This window comes from Peromyscus maniculatus, chromosome 7 (genome assembly GCF_049852395.1).
Source record: "Peromyscus maniculatus bairdii isolate BWxNUB_F1_BW_parent chromosome 7, HU_Pman_BW_mat_3.1, whole genome shotgun sequence".
NCBI classification, from domain to species: Eukaryota; Metazoa; Chordata; class Mammalia; order Rodentia; family Cricetidae; genus Peromyscus; species Peromyscus maniculatus.
The window spans coordinates 95,885,705-95,909,155 of record NC_134858.1 but is presented as its reverse complement, the minus strand read 5'-3'; the positions used below and the strand labels follow the sequence as shown (position 1 = coordinate 95,909,155).

At 46.0% G+C, this 23,451-nt stretch overlaps 1 protein-coding gene and 1 long non-coding RNA gene across 5 annotated transcripts in view; one reads left to right on the top strand and one right to left on the bottom strand.

The window, feature by feature from the left end:
• Nmnat3 (nicotinamide nucleotide adenylyltransferase 3) overlaps positions 1–14,505 on the bottom strand; it is a 121,881-nt gene extending 107,376 nt beyond the window's left edge. Inside the window, exon 1 of one of the 4 annotated variants that reach the window (XM_006975154.4) lies at positions 14,308–14,505. Coding sequence is in view for 2 of the 4 variants with exons in the window: in XM_076576880.1 (XP_076432995.1) it covers positions 13,081–13,249 (169 nt within the window). In the remaining 2 variants the exon portion in view is untranslated. Of the gene's footprint in view, positions 1–13,080; positions 13,588–14,307 lie in introns of those variants that run through there. The other 3 variants (XM_076576879.1, XM_076576880.1, XM_076576878.1) reach the window with 3 other exon arrangements.
• A 3,435-nt stretch (positions 14,506–17,940) lies between these two features.
• LOC121830950 (uncharacterized) lies at positions 17,941–20,680 on the top strand. Its single transcript, XR_013052898.1, has 3 exons — positions 17,941–18,050; positions 18,696–19,185; positions 19,816–20,680. It is a non-coding gene; the product is annotated as an uncharacterized LOC121830950 (long non-coding RNA).
• Positions 20,681–23,451: the final 2,771 nt, after the last annotated feature.

The window sequence follows — 23,451 nt, the reverse complement described above, 5'->3', positions numbered from 1 at the left end:
AGTCCTGTACTAACTATTTTAACCAATAGTCGGGATGGGTACAGAGGAGAGAGGAAGCATCCCCAGGCCGGAGCTTGTGAGCCACTTATGATTTACTAAGTGGCTGCTGGAGGCCTCTGCAGAGCAGGGTTTGGGCCCTGGCATCAGTCAGTGCTGTCTGCACGGGCACAGGGCGTAGCAATAGGGCATGAAATAGAGTATTTGTCATCTTGGTCTCTGTGGAATGCACCCAGAACACAATTTAAAGGGAAATGGCTACATTTTTCTACAACAGCGGAATCTTGAAACCTTCCTCTATAAATTCCAAAGTACTCATAACCCAAAGCATATGAACTTCAGCCACTAGCCTCACTGAGCAAGGTCCTTGTTGTGGTAATAAATATTCCACTAGATTCAATTATAATAAGCATATGTAGTGTTCCTAGGATCTTTATTATGTCCCAAATTGCCACTGATATTCCTCCTCTGTGCTCAGGAAAACGGAACAGATGGGGTGGTTAAGGACACACGACTACCTGGTGGACTAAGTCAAAATGTTAGCGCTACCATAGCCCACACCTCAATTGTGCACAGCCATTTTGCCATAAAGAGCTGACTAAACCTTTAATTGGAGATGGAGTGTTTCAGTGGAGAGGCAGCGACTACAAATCATTTATTAGGGCACCAAAAGCCATAACTACAGAAATTCCCTGACACGCTGGCATCAGCACCAGTGTAGTAAATCCAGTAAACAGTAAAACATGGCATGGGAGATTTAACCGTGAGTGGATACAAATGAGGTTAAATGTTTCCTCCCAGTGAATTTTTCTTTGGAATGCATCTCAATGTACTAGAGAAATAGCAGGAGTAATCAACAGATGGGAAAACACTGCCACGAAACAGATAAATCTGATTACACCATCAGGCCTGCTTTTGAAGTGTTGGGTCTCAAACTGTACAGCTGCACAACACTAGCATTCTGCCTCTTAAGTCAGTATTGGAACTCCAGCCCTATTCACGGGAGAAGATCATAGTCTTCTTTTCTTTTTCTTTTTCATTGACTTTTATTCCTTTCTTTTTCAAAGTTATGTTTTATTATTATTTTTTTACTAAGGAATTTTTTATTCATTTTACATACCAACACAGAGTTGGTATGTAATCCTCTCTTCTCTCATCCTGCCCCTCTAGCCTCCCCACTCCAACCCATCCCTATTCCTTCCCATGGAAAGCCTCCCATGGGGAGTCAGCAGAGCCTGGTCCATTCAGTAAAGGCAGGTCCAAGCCCTTCCCCCTGCATCAAGGCTGTGCGAGGTGTCCCACCATAGGTAATGGGCTCTAAAAAGCCAGCTCATGCACCAGGGTTGGATCCTGATCCTACTGCCAGGTGGATCAAACAGATCAAGCTACACAACTGTCTCGTTTATGCAGAGGGCCTAGTCCAGCCCCGTGGAGGCTTCACTGCTGTTGGTCTAAAGTTCATGAGTTCCCACTAGTTTGGTTCAGTTGTCTCTGTAGGTTTCCCTGTCATGATCTTGATGATCATAGAATCCCTCTTCTCTCTCTTTGACTGAACTCCTGGAGCGCTTGTGGTGCTTGGCTGTGGATCTCTGCATCTGCTTCCATCAGTTACTAGATGAAGGCTCTATGATGACAGTTAGGGTATTCACCAATCTGACTACTGGGGTAAGCCAGTTCAGGTACCCTCTCTACTACTGGTAGTAGTCTAAGCTGGGGTCATCCTTGTGGATTCCTGGGAACTTCCCTAGCACTCAGTTTCTCCCTATTCCCATGATGTCTCTCTCTATCACACTATCTCTTTCATTGCTTTCCCACTCTGTCCCTGTTCCAGCTCGACCATCCTGATCCCTTCCTTATGTTCTCATCCCAAATCCTCTACCCTCCATTGCCCTCCTCACCCCCAGTTTACTCATGGAAATCTCATCTATTTCCCCTTCCCAGAGCAATCCATGCATCCCTCTTAGGGTCCTCCTTGTTAGCTAGCTTCTCTGGAGCTGTGGGTTGTAGTCTAGTTATCCTTTGCTTTACATGTAGTATCTACTTATGAATGAGTACATATCAAGTTTATCCTTCTGAGTCTGGGTTACCTCACTCAGGATGATATTTTCTAGTTCCATCCATTTGCGTGAAAATTTCATGATGTCATTGTTTTTTACTGAGTAGTACTCCACTGTGTATATGTACCACATTTTCTTTATCCATTCTTCAGTTGAGGGACATCTAGGTTATTTCCAGGTTCTGGATATTACAAAAAATGCTGCTATGAACATAGTTGAGCATGTGTCCTTGTGGTCTGATTGAGCATTCCTTGGGTATATTCCCAAGAGTGGTATAGCTGGGTCTTGAGGAAGATTGATTACCAATTTTCTGAGAAACTGCCATACCAAAGTGGCTGTACAAATTTACACTCCCACCAATAGTGGAGTGTTCCCCTTGCTCCACATCCTCTCCAACACAAGCTGTTATCAGTATTTTTGATCCTAGCCATTCTGACAGTTATAAGATGGTATCTCAGAGTCAGAGTCATTTTGATTTGCATTTCCCTGATGACTAAGGGTGTTGAGCATTTCTTAAATGTCTTTCGGCCATCTGAGATTCTTCTATTGAGAATTCTCTGTTTAGCTCAGTAGCCCATTTTTTAATTAGATTGTTCAGTGTTTTGATGTCTAGTTTCTTGATTTTTTGTTTGTTTGTTTTTGAGACAGGGGTTCTCTGCGTAGTTTTGGTGCCTGTCCTGGATCTTGCTCTGTAGACCAGGCTGGTCTCTAACTCATAGAGATCTGCCTGGCTCTGCCTCCTGAGTGCTGGGAGTAAAGGCATGTGCCACCACCGCCCAGCTTGAATTTTTATACATTTTGGAGATCAGCTCTCTGTCTCTGGGGTTGGTGAAGATCTTTTCCCATTCTGTAGGCTGTAGTTTTATCTTATTGACTATGTCCTTTGCCTTACAGAAGATTTTCAGTTTCAGGAGGTTCCATTTATTAATTGCTGCTCTCAGTGTCTGTGCTACTGGTGTTATATTTAGAAAGTGGTCTCCTGTACCAATGCATTCAAGACTACTTCCTATTTTCTCTTCTATCAGGTTCAGTGTAACTGGATTTATGTTGAAGTCTTTGATCTTCTTGGACTTGAGTTTTGTGCATGGAGATAGATATGGATCTATTTAAAATCTTCTACATGTTGACATCCAGTTATGCCAGCACCATTTGTTGAAGATGATTTCTTTTTTCCATTGTACAGTTTTGTCAAAAATCCTATGTTCATAGGTGTATAGATTAATGTCAGGGTCTTCAATTTGATTCCATTGGTCCACATGTCAGTTTTTATGCCGATACCAAGCTGTTTTTATTACTATAGCTCTATAGTGGAGCTTGAGGTCAGGGATGGTGATGTCTCCAGAGGTTGCTTTATTTTACAGGATTGTTTTAGCTATCCTGGGTTTTTTGTTTTGTTTTTCCATATGAAGTTGTTCTTTCCAGGTCTGTGAAGAATTGAGTTGGTATTTTGATGGGGATTGCATTGAGTCTATAGATGGCTTTTGGTAAGCTTGCCATTTTTACTATGTTAATCCTACCTATCCATGAGCATGGGAGATCTTTCCATTTTCTGATATCTTCTTCAATTTCTTTCTTCAGAGACTTAAACTTCTTGTCATACAGGGCTTTCACTTGCTTAATTAGAGCTACCCCCAAGGTATTTTATATTATTTGTGGCTATTGTAAAGGGTGATATTTCTCTGATTTCTTTCTCAGTCCATTTATCATTTGTATATAGGAGAGCTACTGATTTTTTTTTTAGTTAATCTTGTATCCTGACACATTACTGAAGGTAGTAATGTGTATGAGCTCCCTGGTAGAATTTTTTTGGTCACTTATGTATACTATCATATCATCTGCAAAAACATTGACAGATTTTCATATGTTGAACCATTCTTGCATCTCTGGGATAAAGCCTACTTGGTCATGGTGGATAATTTTTTTGATGTGTTCTTGGATTCAGTTTGCCAGTATTTTATTGAGTATTTTTGCATCAATGTTCATGAGGGAGATTAGTCTATAATTCTCTTTCTTGGTTGCATCTTTGTGTGGTTTGAGTATCAGGGTAATATCAGTGTTTGGTAATGTTCCTTTTGTTTCTATTTTGTGGAACAATTTGAAGAGTATTGGTATTAGAAGATCATATTCTTCTTAAGGTTGTCTTTCTCATACCTCTTATGTTGGCTACTTAATGTGGTCTTCAACCTGGTGTGACTGGCTGGGACTTAGTGTGGAATGATGAACTGGATTATCTTCAGCCCCTTACATGGGTGATGCTGTTGGCCTAAAGCACAACAGCAGGCATTGCCTGTGGTACATCCTTTGCTTCAGGCTTTGCCATTTTGGGGCAAGCCAGCTTGACTTCCAAACACCAAGATCTACAGCTCCTGGCCCAGGTGCTTTGCCTGTTGCCTAGAATCTCACCACTATCTCACCCCTAAGAAATGATGCCCAACCAGTGACTGACAGGACTGGTGTGTGTATGCTCAGACCCCAGTCTTCCTGAAAGGACAACTCCAGGACAGATAATCTGTAGTCTCTGGTTAAATTCTAGTTGTCCAGGTTGGGCTCCTGCTCGACAGAGCACATCTGTGACTCAGTCCCCTGCTTCATGCTAGTACTTCCTGGACTCTCTCCCAAACAAACCACTGGGACTCAAATCCATGTCTCAAAAAAGACATATCAGAACTCCCCAATATCTGCATGATTGAATGCACTTCACTCAGGACATATGGTTGGCTGTGCACTGGACTATGGCCAACAAAGGCAGCAAAGGTATGTGGATACATGGAAGACTGCAGAACACAGAATTCAGTTCCTGAGGCATCAAAGCCCACACAATAAGACAGAATTGTACAGGGCTGGTCCAGGGCTGCTGCTGCTGCTGTGGTGTGTGTGTGTGTGTGTGTGTGTGTGTGTGTGTGTGTGTGTGTGTGTGAAAGAGAGAGAGAGAGAGAGAGAGAGAGAGAGAGAGAGAGAGAGAGAGAGAGAGAGATGTATGCTCTTGCAGAGGACCTAGAGTTGAGCCCCAGCACCCACATGGCAGCTCACAACTGTCTGTAACTCCAACCCAACCCCAGGGGATCTGACATCCTCTTCTGACCTCCACAGGAACCAGGCATGTGGGTGTTGCACATACATATATGCAAGCAAAACACCCATACACATAAAATAATGATTGCTAGCAAGGTTTTAAAAGTAATAGACTGATTAATTTGACAGGGGAAATTTCAAGAAAGGATGCATTTAGGATTTGGCATGGTTATTGCTGACTTATATCCAGATTTACAATGAAAATTGAGATGAAAATGTAGAGCAGAAGGACTTGAAAACCTTGCAGTTTGGCTAGGAAAGGGGCATGTTTACAGTTGCAGACAATGAGGCTGGAAGTGTTTAAAAGATTAGCACCATTCAAGAGAGGCCAAACACTTTGTATTCTGTACTGGAACCACAGGAAATGTGCCTTGAGAATGGCATCTCCCTCATCTATCACAGACTCCAGAAATCTCAAAAACTTTCCTTTGGTAAGAGGCACCCTCCAGGGTACCCTGCTCACTCAGAGATGCTTAGGGATGTGCTTTTCCTGGCTCAGCAGCTGAAGGACACAGAGACCACTGCACGGTCCAAAGGGGCCCAGCTGATGTCAGAATTTGGCATTGTCCATATGGTCTTAGTTTTGTAAGCAAGTGGAATATAAGTTACAAAGTCATGTAGGCTTGCATTCCCATTTTTAAGAAAAGCCTAATGGGTCAGGCTATATAAAGAGGGGTCAGATTCCTTATGGGGGGCTCTCGATAATGTGATGTAGAATGCTTTGAAGGAAATGCCTAAGTTTCTAGGGAAACCCAAGGGATCTTAGAGGTGCCAGGGATGTAGGGCATCTGTTGAGGAAACGTTGCAGACACCAACTGGAGTCAGCCCAAGAGAGAGGCCATGTAGGTGTGGGGCCCATCAGGGTGGGGCTGCACAAGCATGTTGGAGCTCAGAGGATGCTACCACATGCCCCAGATGCTAGATGTGGAGATGCAGTATTTCAAGTTTGTCCTGCTGCATTTCAGCCTTCTTAGGGGCGAGCACTCCTCTCTACAGCATCATTCCTTTGGTTTCCAGCCAGTAGCAGGACTTTGGAAAGCGGTGGAACCTTGAAAAAGTAGGAACAAGCTGGCAAAAGTAGGTTAAAGGGGAAAAGCTCTGAAGGCTACACCCAGGCTCTGGTTTCTTCCCTTCCCTCTCAGCTCATTGGTCCACCATGAAGGAACTCTGGTGGTTTCTCTTTCCTGATTGGCTGTCACATGAACAGCCACTACTGCATGCTCCCACTGCCATGAGCCCTTTCGGTCCACCTTTCCCACAATGATGGACTGAGACGCACAAAACCAAAAGCCAAAGTAAACTCTCCCTCCTTTAAGTTGTTGTCAGAATTTGTGGTCATAGTGAGGCAAAAGAAACTAACAGAACTCATACAGCAACACAGAAAATGTGAAGTCACGGAAATGAAGTATCCATTATCCCACTGCTCACACGCTACCATAGGAAACCCTGGCAGACTATTTTTCTGAACACGAGCAACCTAATGGCCTTCTGCTGCTCTCTCTGCAGATGGGGGCTCAGCTTCATGCTTTGGCACTGCATACGGTCCCACCAGTGTGGTATCCTGTAATTTCACTATCACCCTATATAGTTCATTCAGGTCATGCCCAAGTTTTCACCGTCACAAGTGATGATGGGCAGAGCATCATTATGCAGTACTCTTTCCACTTTCCAGATGTTTTCTTAAGGTAGAATCCCAGACGAAGCTGAGAGGTAGTCACATTTCAATAACAACCCCTGTCCTTCCACCATCTACAGCTCTTCAGATTCTTAACAAAACAAGTAATAGGGAGCAGACATTAGCATCCTTCTTCTCCCACACACACAAAAAAGCAGTAAGACAAAAAGCGGCCAATAATAGTCTCATAAAAAAGGCCAGATGGGAATTAGAAGCTAAGCAGGCTTGGCTCCTAAGGATAGGTTTCTTGTGACAAACACCTACCTCTGATCTTTAAAATGAGCGCTGAGAAGTCCATAATAATTTCTAGCTAGACTCCTCCATACCAGGTACTTGGTGCTCATGATCACCTGCTCACAGACTCCCAGCCTTGTGCAGCCTTCTCTTCAGTTACAACAAGGACGCTCTCTCTCTCTCCCACCTGCCCCTCACTGAGCTCACACTGAGGCTGTTTGCCTCACGTGTTTCCCCCACCTCCCTCTGCACCCTCAGGAGCAGACACCCTGGCTGACGGTGGAGTGCAGATGGCGGGGTGCTGACGGCTATGGCAGGACACAATCAGGCTGAACCCTGTTTGCCAGCCCTGTCCCACACTTTGCCGCTCTCCAGAGCGCTGAGATGGTGAAGAGTCACCATGCACCCGCTCACTCTCTTTCTGCAAGGGAGCTCCAACCTCCTGGCTGGCCTGGGCCTGCCCTGGCACCTGGTTTTTACAAGAGGAACAGGGTAGGGGGAGCTGATGGAGGTGGAAGGCAGGGAAGATTGGCTCTAATTTAAAAGCATCTTAGGAGCTCTAAAGAGTTCCAGGTTGACTGATGGACACATTTACTCCTCGGCACCCCTTTCATAAATATCTACCACTTAACATGCACTTTCAGGAGGCATAAATACCTCCTGCATGTCAGCCTTTATGGAAGGGAGATTGCTAGAGCTATTTCTTTGCTCTATGGCCACGAGCCACACAATTACAATCCTATTAAAACTGTGCCCTGGGAATCCAGCCCTTCCCCACTGGCCTGGGTGGCAGTCAAATACTCCCCACCAGGAGGTGCCAGGGGCCTCCCATGCCTCTGTCCTTTGCTCTGGGGAAACAAGAAGCTCAGCTCTTTAAATACGGTTTCCACTTGTCAACATTCCTGGACAAGCAAATTATGTTAGTCTAATAACATTCACGCACAGAGAGATAATGTATTCCACAGGCATTTGCGTCCCAGCTTACCAGTTGAAGTAAGCTGTCCCTTACGAGTGACCACTCTAGGAAGGCCAGGCTCACCCTGACACCACTAGCTTAGCCAGCTCACACAGGTGCAGACAGACAAGGCCCACCCTGGGGGTCAGCAGCAGGTACTGTTGCCCTTACCTCCTCTGAGATGACAGGCCACTGGCCGCCATATGCTAACATCTATGTGGACCTTTAGCCCGGTAGGACTGGGCCTAGGATAAAAAAAGCTCTCTGGGCATTCTGTCCCTCAAAGGGAAGAGGGCTCCAGCACCCACCTCACCAGATATGCCCTTAGGGGAGCCAGTGCCATTTGCTGCCTTGACGGAGCCTGAGATGGAGAGTAATGACACCTGGGGTTTATAAGGAGACGACATGTGACCAGGAACTGGGTAAACACCGGCAGTGAACATGAGACCTATTCTTTTACTTGGAAGCTGGAGGCCCACCATTTTAAAAGCGTACATACATTCTCAGTAAGCTCATAAATCACTGCTCACCAGAATTTATACAAAAAAGTCCTGCAGTAGTCTTGAAAGGTGTGTGACGATGTGAGTATAAGCCTCCAACCAACAGTGTTTGCAGGTCCACTTTGACATGCTGTCCTGGGACGCCGGGCCTCTCATGCTCCACTGATAACCACCTTGAAGATTCGCTGCGGCGTGTCTGCTTACCTGCCCGTGTCGTCTTTACTAAACCTGACTCCTGTGTTCAGGCTTCATGAGAGTCAAGAGCACCATTTCTGAGTCCCCACTCAAATCCCTAGGACACTGGCTGAGGCTTCAGTGTAAGGAAAGGATAGAGGAGGGCAGGACAACGGGCCGGGTGCAGCGCTGGGACCCGGGAACATTTGGTCCCACCGCTGTGGAAGAACTCCAGCCAGCAGAGGCAGCCCTGGGGCCAGCAGACATGTGTCCATTACCACGAAGACAGACATGACTGAGGAAGGCTCACCTGCCACAGCTGTGCCTCTACAGCTGCCTAGGAATCAAGATTTCAGGGGGAGCTGTGGCCAGAGGCAGGGCAGCAGAGAGCAGAATAGACTTCCCTCAGCAAGAGGCCAGGCCCAGATACGACACACCTGGATGGCAAGATCAGACAGTTATGGCTTCCAGAAGATGCAAGCACCTTCAAGCCGGGCACATTTACCCTCAAACCCATCACCCCAAAGAACTTAAGATGTCCTCACAGTGTGTTCCCACATGCACACAAGACATGGAATGCCTAGCGATCTGAGGCTGGAGATGCAGCTCAGTGGAAGAGCCCTGGCCTAGGATGAATGAGATCATGGGTGCAGTCCCCACAGAGGAAAAAAGAAAGAAAAATCCTCACCTAGGAGGGAAGATGGAGTCCACTGTGACTTGTTAAACACTATTCCACTCAGGGGCTGCATGGCTAATATATGGGGTAGGAGCTGCTGGCCCGAGGCCTGCCCTGTGAAATGGGATCTGTCCATCTTTACTACGGAGCAATGATAAATGATCACAGACAGACACTGGTCAGGACAAGGCACTTTATTTAAGAGCTCTGACAGCCCAAAGTGCTTTAACATAGATGCATGGAAGATTTATCTAGATGATAAAACACCTGCACTCAAAAGGCACATAAATAATGATTTTGCAGGTTTTATTTTTCCTTTATGAGTAACATTATACAGACTGAGCAGGTTATATTTAGGAATATATATGTATATACATATATGCATGTAACTGCAATTAATGAAAAAAGAGGCCATGAATTTGAAAAAGAGCAAGGAGGGGACTATGGGAGGGCTTGGAGGGAGGGAAGGGAAGGGAGAGATGATGGAATTATATTATAATCTTAAAAAGAAAAGAAAAAAAGCCCATAGTCAAGTGTTTCAAGTAATAAGAAAAATACACATGAGGCTGATTGCACTTCATACACATGGCCTGGTTGTCTAAAGGGCCTCTGCTACCAGACAGGCCTGATTCTGAACTGGGGCCACTTATCTGTGACCTTCATTAATCATAAAGATAACAGAGGTCACTTAGGGCAACAGTAGCACCCCTGCATGGGACTCATCTGGTCATGAGTTAAAGACAAGCCCTGAAGGGCAATTTTAGCCCCTTTGACTAACTTCTCCATTTTTTTTTTTTCTGTTTTCTCTGGCCCAAGTTTTCTCAGACTCTTGGGCCTTTTGAAAGTGGGGCTGGATAGAGGTCTACTATCACGTAAAACATTCCTCTCATTTGGAAGCTGGTGCTTTCTGGGGAAACCACTACCACAGATAACTCACTCCCCTCCACTAATCACCCTGCCCAGCTCCTCATCTCCACACCACACTTCCCTCCCCCACTTCACCAGTGTCTGCCAAGATAAGGAATGGGCAATACCAGTAGCACAGTAACTTCCTACATGCTGGATACGATGCCAAGTATTCTGGGTACTCAAGATCCCAGTGGCCTCTAGAGCAGGCACTATTACCCTTGTTTTAGTTTATTTGGAGAAGGAACGGGGAGGGGATGGGTAGTTCTTCAGAGCAGAACTATATGCCAAGAGCCCGCACAACCCTCACCACGCAGAGGACAAGTGACCTCTTCAGATCAGTTGCAAAGCTGGCAAGTCAGAGGTCTACGGCCACCACATTGAAGCCTCTCTTCCCCTCTTGGCCATCATACTGCCATGGCTTGTGAGGGGAACAGAGGGGATGCACCATAGCTGCTCTTTCTCCTCTCCCTCCAACACCCTACTAACAATCCTCTATTGACCACAGCCCTACAATACTGCCAGGCTCCTCCCTTAACTGTGCTCCCCATTCTGTTCTCTTAGAGAAAATCCCAAGTCTCTATCAATAGTGTGGACAAGACCACAGAAGACATCAGAATCATTCAAGGCATAAAATATACCAAGCCCCATGCACAAAACTCAAGTCCAAGTGGATCAAAGACCTGAACATAAATCCAGTTACACTAAACTTAATAGAAAAGAAAGTAGGAAGTACTCTTGAGCGCATTGGCACCGGAGACCATTTCCTAAATAAAACACCAACAGCACAGACCCTGAGCACAACAATTAATAAATGGCACCTCTCAAAATTGAGAAGCTTTTGCAGGGCAAAAGACACAGTCAATAAGACAAAAAGACAGCCAACAGAATGGGAAAAGATCTTCACCAACCCCACATCTGACAGAGGATTGATCTCCACAGTATATAAAGAACTAAAGAAACTAGACATCAAAATACTGAACAGTCCAATTAAAAAATGGGCTAAAGAGCTAAACAGAGAATTCACAAAACAAGAATCACAAATGGCTGAAAGACATTTAAAGAAATGCTCAACATCCTTAATCATCAGAGAAATGCAAATCAAAACGACTCTGAGATACCACCTTACACCTGTCAGAATGGCTACGATCAAAAACACCAATGACAGTCAATGTTGGAGAGGATGTGGAGCAAAGGGAACACTCCTCCACTGTTGGTGGGAATGTAAACGTACAACCACTGTGGAAATCAGTATGGCGGTTTCCAGAAAATTAGGAATCGAACTACCTCAAGACCCAGCCATCCCATTCTTGGGCATATACCCAAGGAATGCTGATTCATACCATAAAGATACATGCTCAGCTATGTTCATAGCAGCACTATTTGTAATAGCCAGAACCTGGAAACAACCTAGATGCTCATCAACGGAATAATGGATGAAAAAAATGAGGTACATATACACAATGGAGCACTACTCAGCAGAGAAAAACAATGAAAGCATGAAATTTGCAGGCAAATGGATGGAACTAGAAAAAAATCATCCTGAGTGAGGTAACCCAAACCCAGAAAGACAGTCATGGTATGTACTCACTCATAAGTGGATTCTAGATATAAAATAAAGAACAATGAAACCACAACCCATAGAACCATGGAGGCTATATATATATAGCATGGAGGTCCCTAGGACGACTGTGGCTTATAATAAATTTCGGTTTTACTCAATTATTGAAAAAAAAATAGCCAACTGAATGGAAACACATAAACTATGAACCAAAGGCTGAGGGGCCCCCAGCTGGATCAGGCCCTCTGAATAGGTGAGACAGTTGATTGGCTTGATCATTTTGGGAGGCATCTAGGCAGGGGGACCAAGTCCTGTGCTTATTGCATGAATTGGCTGTTTGAAACCTGGGGCTTATGCAGGGACACTTGGCTCAGTCTAGGAGGAAGGGACTGGACCTGCCTGGACTGAGTCTACCAGGTTGATCGCAGTCCTCGGGGGAGGATTTGCCCTGGAGGAGGTGGGAATGCAGGGTGGGCTGGGGGTAAGGGGAGGGGGTGGGAGGGGGGAGAATAGGGGAACCTGTGGCTGATATGTAGAACTAAATGATATTGTAAAATAAAATAAATAAATTAAAAAATATATATATATACCAAGTCTAAGCCTCTTTCTTTATTAATTGTTACATACATATGTGTATGTATTACTATATGGATTAATTGTTGTTACATACATACATATATGTATGTATGTAAGAACAATTAATAAAGAGAGAGGCCATGAATTTGAAAGACAGCAAGGAGAGGTATAGGGGAGGGTTTGGAGGGGGAAAAAAGGAAGGGGGAAATGATGTAATTATATTATAACCTAAAAAAAGGAAATATAAATACACACATATGTAAATACCAAGTGGCTGACAGGTGTTTCTGGAAGTGCAGAGTGCTCCCTGTACTGGTCTGAATTTCTGAGGGGTCCTCAGCCAGAGACCAGCAGAGATGCTGCTGCTGGGGAGTCTTCTGGCTGATTTTAGAGAGCGACACCAAGAGCTGAGAGCCACCTGGGAAAGAGTGGGAGCATGTATTCTGGGACTCTTGGGGCTAGCAGGACCAGGCAGAGCTTGCAGAAAACCTGTTCCAGACAGAAACAAGACAGCTTTCCTCACGTGGCTCAGGGTCAGCATGGCCACATGGCCAAGCTTGCACAGTTCCAGAAGAGCAGCCCTTACGTTTTGGCTTTTCTTGGCCCTAAGCCAAGGAAAAGGCATGAGGCAAGTGTTTCAGAAAGAAGGACTGAACCAGTCCTCAACTTAGAGAACAGGCTGTGTGAGTTTACTTACACGTCAGAGGAAATCGGACTAAGGGGGAGGGGGCATGCTTGCTCAGAGACAGACATCCAAGTTCAGTCCTGAGGAGCCTCGCCTCTTTGCAAGACATCTTCCCCTCTTTGCAAGACATCTTCCCCGCTGGTCCACCTGCTGCTGTCCTTAACAGCTCTGGTGGCTGCATTCCACAAACCCATTCAGGAAATCCCAGTTTAGAACAGCGGCAAGGCTAAGGAACCGCTGTGTCAAACGCCATGACCAAAGCAACTCGGAGGGAAGCCTTTATGTGGGTTATACTTCCACACTGCAGTCCATTCATGATGGAAATCCAGGCAGGAGCTGAAGCAGAGGGCATGGAGGACCGCAGCTTCCTGGCTTGTTCTCCAGGGCTTGCTCAGCTTATACAACCCAGGACCACCTAACAGGTAGGGGAAGTTAGAAGGGGCGTGGTGGAACCGCCCACAATGGGCTGGGCTTTCCCACATCAATCTTAAACAAGTAAACGCCCTCACACCCTGGTCGCCAGGTTAGTCTGATGGGGGCATTTTTACCATCGAGGTTCCCTCTTTCCAGATGAGTTTCGCTTATGTTAAGTTGACAAAAACCATCACAAGAACTTGCAGGCCCCAGCTCTCAGCAGGCCATTCCTATTGACCCTTCCTCCCCAGCCCACATTTTTCTCTTGCGAGAATGCGTTCCTGCGTTTTCCACCCTGGAATTCAGTGGCAGCTTTAATTCAACAGGTTTTGCAGGCGGGGAACTTGATAAAACCTCTCTAGCACTCTTGGCTTTTCATTTCCACATCTCCTACTAACTTGAACTTTCATACTTTAACGTGTGTGGTTTATCTTTGCTGTAGGTCTCCCCACTAGTCTGAGCTCCTCGGGGTGGCACGCTCCACGTTATGACCAATGCCTGGGACCCCGGTACTTAGGCCCATGGAAGGCGAATACCGCATAACACAACGTAATTGTTACACGCTTATTTTTTAGCTGACTGTCCCACACGCTGCAGTAGGGATCCGAACCCGTGTCAGCCCGATCCTGTGGGTCGGAAACGTGACCCTGGGGCTGCGCTCCGCAGCTACCTGACGCCCTTGTGCGCGCGCGCGCCCGAGTCGCCGCCGCCGCCGCCGCCGCCGCCGTCGCGTGTCACGTGAGCCCGGGAGGAACGCGGGATCCGGGGCCTCGTGGGCACTCACGCGGGCAGAAGCAGGCAGCCAAGGCCGCTGGCTGTGCTTACCTGCGCGTCGCTCGGCTCCACAGCGGCACCCGAACCTCGGGGGTCCAACAGGGACCGCGGACCTGCTGCTTAACAGGGTGGGAACCAGGTTACTCGCCTTGACCCGGGCTGGGGGCGGGGCCTAGAGTGAACTTGACCTTGAGCTCCCCGCCTCCCGCTGTGGGCGGAGCCCGAGGGAGTAGATAGCCTTGCCCCCTCCCCGAGGGCGGGTCCAGTGGAGCCCCGCCCCTCTCCCAGGTCTAGGCCACGCCCAGTGCCCCGCCCCCGCTCTTCAGGTATCCAGTCGGTTGCAACCATTGGCCTTACTGCTTCGTGCTTGTTTTTATTTTTCGGTTTTGTGTTCCGTTTATTTCTTTTAGATACCTTTACTTTCTTTTTGAAACGTCTGAATTAAAAATATATCAAGCCATGTATGAACAGTTCTTAAAGTGTAAAATAACTACTTATAATGAAAGCAACAGGCCCCTCTTGCTCGGCTCCACCCACAGCCCCTTTTCATCAGTCCCTTCTTTTCTTTTGATGGTCACTTCTTGTCGCAAAAAGAAAAAAAAAGAAAGAAAAGAAAAAGAAAAAAAAGAGCTTACATAGCGATTTCTTGATTTATCTATTGACTTTCTGCCGTGTTGGTTGAGGATTTACTCTCTTCCGGCGCCCTTGCGTCCCTCCTGACACATTTACACCTCTATTCTCCAGCTCTGCCCTGGTGAGGGTGAAGGCTGGGGGGATGGGGTCCTTAAGCTGACACAGTTTGGGGGATGGGAAAATGAGAGCTACTTTAGAAAAGAAATACAATTGGGCCTTTCTAGTGAGTATATTCATTCATACTAAGAAATTACAACCAAATCCTTAGAGATCAGGTCTTACTCCCTGAGGTCTTTGTATAATTTAGGACCTTAATTTGCTTTGCTAATACAGTGTAGCTTTTCAGCTTCCCCATAACACCCTCTATACCTGCCCAAAACTCACAAGGATATTGGAGGGAGGAGTCTTTAAGATCAAGCTCACTGGCATCTGTCAATCCTCAAGGAGGGAGAGTGTGAAAAAAAATATATAATAAATGATGCCATCCAGATGATGTCAGGCTTTGTGACTGCTGAACATTTAATATCCTCCTTTTCCTAACCACAGTGACAAATCAACCCCTGGGTGTGAGGAGTGCTTTATGAAGCTGGCTCTGGACCCTCTTTCTGTCCCCAGCCCCTGACAATCCTCCCAGGCTCTTAGGAAGGGCCACACCTTTGTCTTTAATCAGTAGATGGGCACACAGGTGGCCCCCACTAAGTACCCAGAAAAAGGGTACCTCCATCGGGTAGTTGACACCATGCCCTCTAGGTCTCATCTCAAGACTTGGGGTACAATGTGTCTCTAGAAGGTGACCTTGAGCAAGCAGCTTTACCTACTGAGGTTTCAGTTTTCTTCTCTTGTAACACACTCGATTTGGATGGCTAAGGGGCATCATAGCTGAGTGTGCAGTGTCCTTTGGATATTCTCTTACTGAGGTAAGCCTGTGTGCCAGCAGAGCGGGTGCGCTCTATTACAAGTTTATCACAAAGATGTTTGTGACTCTATGCAGCATATGCTACTACAGGTTGGTTCCTGCCATAAATTAATCAAGGGCCATGTCTTTCTGAGTCAGGACCTGGAGCTGGGGAGGCAGAGACTAAACAGATCCAGCTAGAGGAAAGCTTGAACAATGAAGACTCCTGCTGAGCAGGCATTCTACCCTGTGCCAGTGGAGACGAGGGCCTGCCTGAGGAGGACGCTGGCTTCATGGACAAGAAGTGGTGGTGTGTGCTTTTGGAAGACGGTAAGACTCTCACATAACAGCCAGGCTTTAGCGAACATACTGGGGAGAGGCAGGCAGGCCTGAGAAATCCAGTCTGGGCATTCTGAAGGGGAATAACTGGGTCCCTTGACTATGGTCACAGCTGGCTACTAGATCATAAGTGTAATGGGAGCTTATGGGCAAATTTAGTTTCTCTACCACTCTATTCACTAAAGGAAGATGTCTAGGAACTGAATCCCAGAGAGAGCAGGGATTTGATGTAGAAGATGTGTCTGTCTGAGTCTCTCATAAGCAGACCACAGTATGAGCAGCTGCGTGAACATGGTTTACTCACGAGGTGAAAGAATCCAACTAAGAAGGATAGCATAGAGGGCAGGCAGGGAGTGCTTAGTGAGGAGGCAGTGCAAGGCCAGCACGCCTGTGTAACAGGTGATTAGAATTAGAGTGTCATCTTGAAGGAACGTTCTAGAAAGCAGTAGGCAGACCATGGCTTAGGTTATCCCACCCAAGGGAATCTGCAGGAGGCAGGTCCCCACGGAGCAGAAACCAGCTGACAGTTTGGAAATGATTTCTAGTCATACAATTCTGGTTACCAACACGAGAACAGCAGTTATAACAATTGTATAACTCTGCCCCAATCTTGTCTTCTGTCACCCAAAGGTTCTGAGGCTGTGTCCCTCTGTCGGAGTTCTTTGGGTGGCCATCGTTGTATAACTAGCTGAGAGTGACAGTCTTAGGCTGTGTTCTGAGGACCTTCTGAAGAACTGATCCTCAGAAGAACTGTGTGTGGGACCACTGCACTTGCATGAGGCCCTTCTTAACTTGTCTTCTAAGCCCTCATTCAGAAAGAGCAAGCTTTGGTTAGATAAAAAATAGAATGTGTGAAAGGAGATTGGTGGACTTTTTAAAATGACCAAAGATGGCAGCCTTTTCAACCACTGCAAGTACTTCAGAAGGTGGGTGCTGTCTTAGAACCAAAGACCAGACAGGTGACATTCAAGCCAAGTCTTTCTTTTATGGCTATTGAAGCAGGCCTCCACTAGAAAGCCTCTCTGTGAGCGAGACTGATCCTTTCAAACCCTGAATCAGTCCACACCACACAGAAGCCCTTACTGGTTTCCATCACAATTAGGCCCAAAATCACAAGTCTTCCTCATGGGCCACAAGGCACTCATAAATTCTGCCATGTACATTGGCCCTTCCTAATCTTCAGTCTCCTTGTTTTTGCTCTTCTTCCTTGGACGCTGTGTGTGTGTGTGTGGGGGGGGGGATTAATGCTAAATGTCCCCCATGCACTTATGTTTTGGGTACTTGATCCCTACTTTGTGTCTTTTTGGTAGGCTATGGAAATTTTAGAACATGGTGTTTAGCTGACGGACACACCATGAGGGGCAGGCATTGACTACTATAGTCACCAGCTTCTGAGCCTCCCTGTTTTCTTGACCTGGCAAGCTATGAACAAAGCCACACCACAAGTCCTCACCATGATCTGCTTCGACCACCATGCCTCCCCCACCACACACACTCACTGGCCTTGACCCTTCGAACCATGGACCAAAGTAGATCTTTTCTCCCTTAAATTGTCCGTGTCAGACATGTAGTCAGTCATGTCGTAAAGAGTGACATTAACAGGCACTCTGGCTCTGTCCACACCAGCACAGCACTTCTCACTCACGGCTGGGATATGCTCCTCCCACTGATGGGATATGCTCCTCACATTCTCAAGGTTACCACCCAACTCCTTAGCTTTCCATTCAACCAAGCTGCCCTCAAAACAGGGAATACTTCTATACACCATTTCTTTCACAATATTTTTTTTTTTTTGCTCACCCTTGGAGTACATTTCTCCCTTTTAATCTGTCTCTCTCATTTTAGTACACAGTCAAGAGGAGCTGACTCTTCCTGATGTATTCTCACCATCTAGGACAGTGCCTGGGACCCAGCAAGTATTCGAAAAGTATGTGTTGAACGAATGAAGGGCTGAATGAGTTGAACTGAGTAAATGAAATTAAAAAACTATATCGTGGATAAGCACAAACATAAAAGTCATTCTAAAATTCAGACTTTCAACTAATGTGAACCAGGTTCTTCCCACACTAGAAGAATTTGTTGGAGCACAAAGGGAAGGCGAAGAGGCCGAGCTACATTCTACAGTCTGATTCATAATTACAGCTGGAGTTTTTGAGTGAGAAATTTTGCTATTTTATATTTGACCCAGTGTCTGTGTTAAATATTTAAGTAAAGGTTAGCTTGGAAGGCTGCATACTCATTTAAAGGTGGTAAAGAGAAATAAAAAGGTTCCCCCAGCCATTTGAATAATTCAGCATGGTATTCTGTGGCTTCTGTTGGTGAACTGGTTACCTGGAAATAGAGGCCTTGATCAAATATTTAGGATCTCACTTATTTTTATTTTTTATTTTTTGCATATTTTGTATTTCTGCTTCTCACTTTGTTTTTACTCCAGCAATCGCACAGTTCACACCAAAGCTAATAGAAATGTTTCATGGATTATTAAATGCAGCCGAGAAATGAGCTTTTTTCTAGAATGTAAGGCCAGACTGAGGCTGCTCTGCTGTCCTAACAAAATAATTTTTCCTTGAAGGTGCAGACTCTGAGTTTACAGAGGCAGCTCTCTCCTTCCACGCTGAGCTTTTCTAAGGCTTTATAACGTAAGTCAGCTGAGGAGGAAGCCCTCCCGTGGACAGCGCATGCTCCCTCATGGGTGTAATCCAGGCGCTTCAACCAAACACAGCTAAAACGACTGTGTTGCAAGTAAGGCAGGAAGACACCAACTAGTGCATGGTTATCCCTGGAAGCCTTGGATTCTGGTACCACTCAAAGTCAAGAGGGTCTCCCTAGACTTAACTGTCCCAAAGAATTGTTCCAGTCTCAGCAGCACCACATTTCTGAATTAGCTTTCCTAATGGAGCCTCTGCTGAAACCCGCATCCAGACTTTGATGTTCCTTTGGACCCCCTTGGTACCAAAACAGTCACCTGTAAGTGATCAAAACCACAGTCATCACTGAGAAAAGAAGACACTTTGTGACAAACCCATCATTTGGAGATAAACACCACTGCCCTATGACAGAAGGTGATTTTCTCAAGGTCACACACAGATGGCCAGGGATGGCATTCATGTGTCAGTTGGATTTTTGCTTGTGTGTTATATGCAGCAGAAATACTCTCTTCTGTATTGGGATGGCCCTTCAGAAGTTACAGGCAGACTGGCAATCTGGACTGAGAAAGAGGTGGGAGGAAGCAGCTCTGAAAAGCTGGAATTATGAACCTTTAGAAAATGAGCCCTAAGTGGGAAAGGCCTAATTGGGATGTGCAGCCAGGATAGAGGATAAAACTCCAGATGCTTCTTCTGGCCTGGTCGCATTCACACATGGGAGCAAATCCTGAGAGAGGCCCTCTGATTGGCTGATGTTGGGATCCACTCCATCATCTGGGGAAGGTGTTTGGCTTTGGATGTTGAGTGAAAGATGTCTACTTTACTCTCCTTCTGAGACCCATGTGGCAGAGGTGGGGTGGGGGCGGGGAGGTGTATCCCCAATGGAAGCCCCGATACTGTTAGAGGAAGGCAAGAACTAGAGAAGCCAGATGCAATGACAACCTCCTTCAGTTTAGAGTGGCAGCCCTCGTGTAGCTGAAAGTGGCCAGGAGAGGCAAACTGGACTTGGCTTGGGTCAATTAGGAAGGCTTTGCTTTCCAAATACAGGATGCCTAACTATTTCTTTGGCCATGGAATGTGGATATGATCCTGGAGGCCAGACATCCATCTTAAATCTACGTGGTGATGAACAGAACATCTAAAGCTCTCTGCTAAGGATGGAGGAGTGGGCCAACGAAGTCATCATGAGCAGCTGCACCAACTCTGAACTTCCTGCCTTGTGACGTCTTACAAGAAAACTGAACCTTAAGTTGACCAATTCACTGAACTTGGTAACTGCCAGTCTGGAACAATCCCATAGTACAAATCCAAGTGAGAATTCTGGTCTTTTGACTCCCTATGCAGTTGTGGTAGTTTGAATGTAATTGGCCCCCAATAAGCTCATAGGGAATAACACTATTAGGAGGTGTGGCCTTGTTGAAGTAGGCCTTGTTGGAAGAAGTATGTCACTGTGAGGGTGGGATTTGAGATCTCTTATACTCAAGATATTGCCCAGCGTCTCAGTTCACTTTCTGTTGTCTTCAGATCAAGATGTAGGACTCTCAGCTCCTTCTGCAGTACCATGTCTGCCTGCATGCCACCATGTCCTGCCATGATGATAATGGACTAAAGCTCTGAACTGTAAGCCACCCCAGTTAAATGTATTTCCCTTATAAGAGTTGCTGTGGTCATGGTGTCTCTTCATCTTTTGTACTTACAAAGTCACGGTTCTTGACTTTAAGGTCAAGTTGGATTACACAAAGTTCTCTAGCGGATCAGACCCAATCTGATTTCTGGAGCTATAGAAGAGGGATCTATTATGGGAACTGGCTCCCGTGACTATGGAAGCTGTGAAGTCTTACAATCTGTCGATCTTCCGCTAGTTGGAGAGACAGGAAAACTAGTGGAATTTAGTCTGAGTTTGAAAGCCTGAGAGCCAGAGAGGATGTAGATAACAGGTGGGGGTGGGGAGCAGATGGGGGTGGGGAGCAGATGATGGGGGTAGGCAGCAGATGGGGGAGGGGCAGCAAGAATACTAGGATGAGCTTCAGAGTCTGAAGGCAGGAGAAGAAGAAAACGTGGATGTCCCAGCTCAATTCCAGGAAGGAGAGAGGAAGTGAGGCAGGGAGCCGGGAGGAAGGGAAGAAGGTCGCTGATTCAAATGCCAGTCTCCTCTGAAAGCAGCCTCACCCTCATTTCACTCACAAAGAATGTTTTACCTACTCTCTGGCTATCCTTTATTCAAGTAAACTTGACCTGCAAAGTTAACCACCACAGAAGTTAAAGTAAAAGAGACTAGAAAGCAAGAAATTAACTCACAATCCATCTTCTAAAAATGTGCGCCTATGAACACATGAGTGCAGGTGCCCTCGTAGCTCAGAAGGAAGTGTTGGGTCGTTGCTGTGAGCTGGAGTCATAGGTGGTTGTGAGCCACCTATCATGGGTGCTAGGAATCCCACCAGAAGAACAGCAGGTATGCTAATCTGCTCAGTCATCCCCCTTGCCCCTGCAATCCATCCCTAGCAGCTAGGATACACTAGAAGGGCAAAGACTGAGTTCAAAGGACAGCACTGGCCCAGGCCTTCTGCCTTCCTCTCGGCCCTGTCCTCTGTCTGCTGTGACCATTTCTGGTATATCTTCATCTTTCCTGATCTCTCAGCTCATAAAGAGGCTCAAGTCTCTCCTATCTTAGGGGGGACAATCTTCCCTTTACCAGAAACCTCTTTAAGCACATCCTCACCTCCTCTTCTAATCTATGCTTTTCAAAGGAGGGCTCTGCCCACATCTTCTCTCCTCCATTTGATCATCAGCTCCCAGCATCTAGCTTCTGTCCTTGTCTGCACCCAGAACTGCCTGTTGTCTATCCTCCCTTCCCTGAACCTGTGTACCAGACGGGATGATGGTGGTTCCTGGCTTCATAGGTGACAAGCCCTCCTTTAGCTGGGATCTTGTATTCTCTTACTCCTTTTTTTTTTTTTTTTTTTTTTTTTTTTAAATCTTGAAATGCACTTTGCCTTGTCAAATTATACATGAGTTGGGTAAGTTATCATGTGTTGATTTAGTTCACCGGGAGGTTGGCTCTGGAAGCAGGGTCACTTCAGACCCAAGTATGTTTGTCTCAAAGTGTCATCCTTGTCTGAGCATGCTCTGGGCCCTGTCCCCCCATGACAGGGAAGGAACAAAACAAAACAAAACTATCCCAAAGGGTAAAAACATCACAGCCATGAATACAGTTAGAAGGCAAACCACAGAGGTTGCAATTGTTTACCCCATGAAATAAAAGAGCCTCCAGTGCTGGGCGGCAATGGCACATGCCTTTAACCCCAGCACTCAGGAGGCAGAGCCAGGAGGATCTCTGTGAGTTCAAGACCAGCCTGGCCTACAGAGCTAGATCCAGGACCAGGCAACAAAACTACACAGAGAAACCCTGTCTCGGGGTGGGGGTGGGGGGAGCCTCCAGTGGGAAAAAGAATCTGGGAGTTCAACCATGAGGAGCTCATCTACCAAGAGAAAGCTTCACTGAGAACTCCAGTTGACTGCCTCAACTTCCCCAGTCAGTCTCTGTTGGGTATTGTGTGCACCCAATTTGATAACATTGTCTCTCTGTGGTGCTATTTGTCATTTTACATGGAAGCCTCACCAGGACATTCTGCTCTTCTACCTTGATTGGGCCCTCTATCTGGCTGCCTTAATTGGGCTTTCCTGGTCGGTTTCTGACAGATGCTTGCAAGCCCCTGATTTGATGATATTTTTCTATCTATTTATCACTGACTATTTATTTTATTTTATTTACTTTTGCTTGCTATGTAGTTAATAAACTCACTCATTCAAATGGGAAGTCTGGCAGCTGTAGATCATTCTCTGGCCCCTACAGAGCACCAGGACTGTCCATCAAGGCACTACACCTACCCTGCCTGGCAAGATACTGTATCCCTCTTTAGAAACTGAACCATGAACACAGAAACGATGACACTAGAAATGGTACACTCATTTCCACACCCATGCCCTGGTGGGACTGTGGAAGGGCTCTTACCATATGGGAGCTAGTTTTCTTCTGCCTGCTTCTGCCTCAGCTTCTCAATGGCCTCCCATTGAGAAACTCTCTTTTCCGATTACTTTATCCAGAACCTGATTCTTTTGTTGATGTCCTAAAGAAGCCTTGGTGATAGCTTGGTCTATGTCTAAACATGCGTGCAGAAGGCAGGCCACAGGCTCTGGTTTGTATTATATCCTGAAGCTCCTTATCAAAGCACAGATCACATATCAACACCTCTGTTTACTGCTCTAGAGGCAGTGGAACCTGGGAGAATGGAGCCTAAAAATGAGGGGAGCTAAAGTCTCATGCAGTAAGGGTTAAGAAGAGTCACCTGAGTAAAGTGTACAATTACAAGGACAAGTCACACGTGGCAAAAACATGGTTTTCCATAGAGACATATAAACAAATAACAATAGCCAGTTTTAATGAATAATCTAAAGTAAACTCACTCCTATCCACTACAATCAGGAGGAGCATGAAAGCAAAATCCAAGAACAATTCCATGTTTTTGAAGAAACTGAGTTCATAAGACTCCATTCTTGGACCATGTTCCAACACATCTCCCCGCCACCCCATTCCTCCATACAGCCTTCCAAGATCCACATGCTTGCGGTCAAGCCACGTTGCTCTCTACTGCCTCAGCAAGGCCCCAGTCACCAATAATCCTT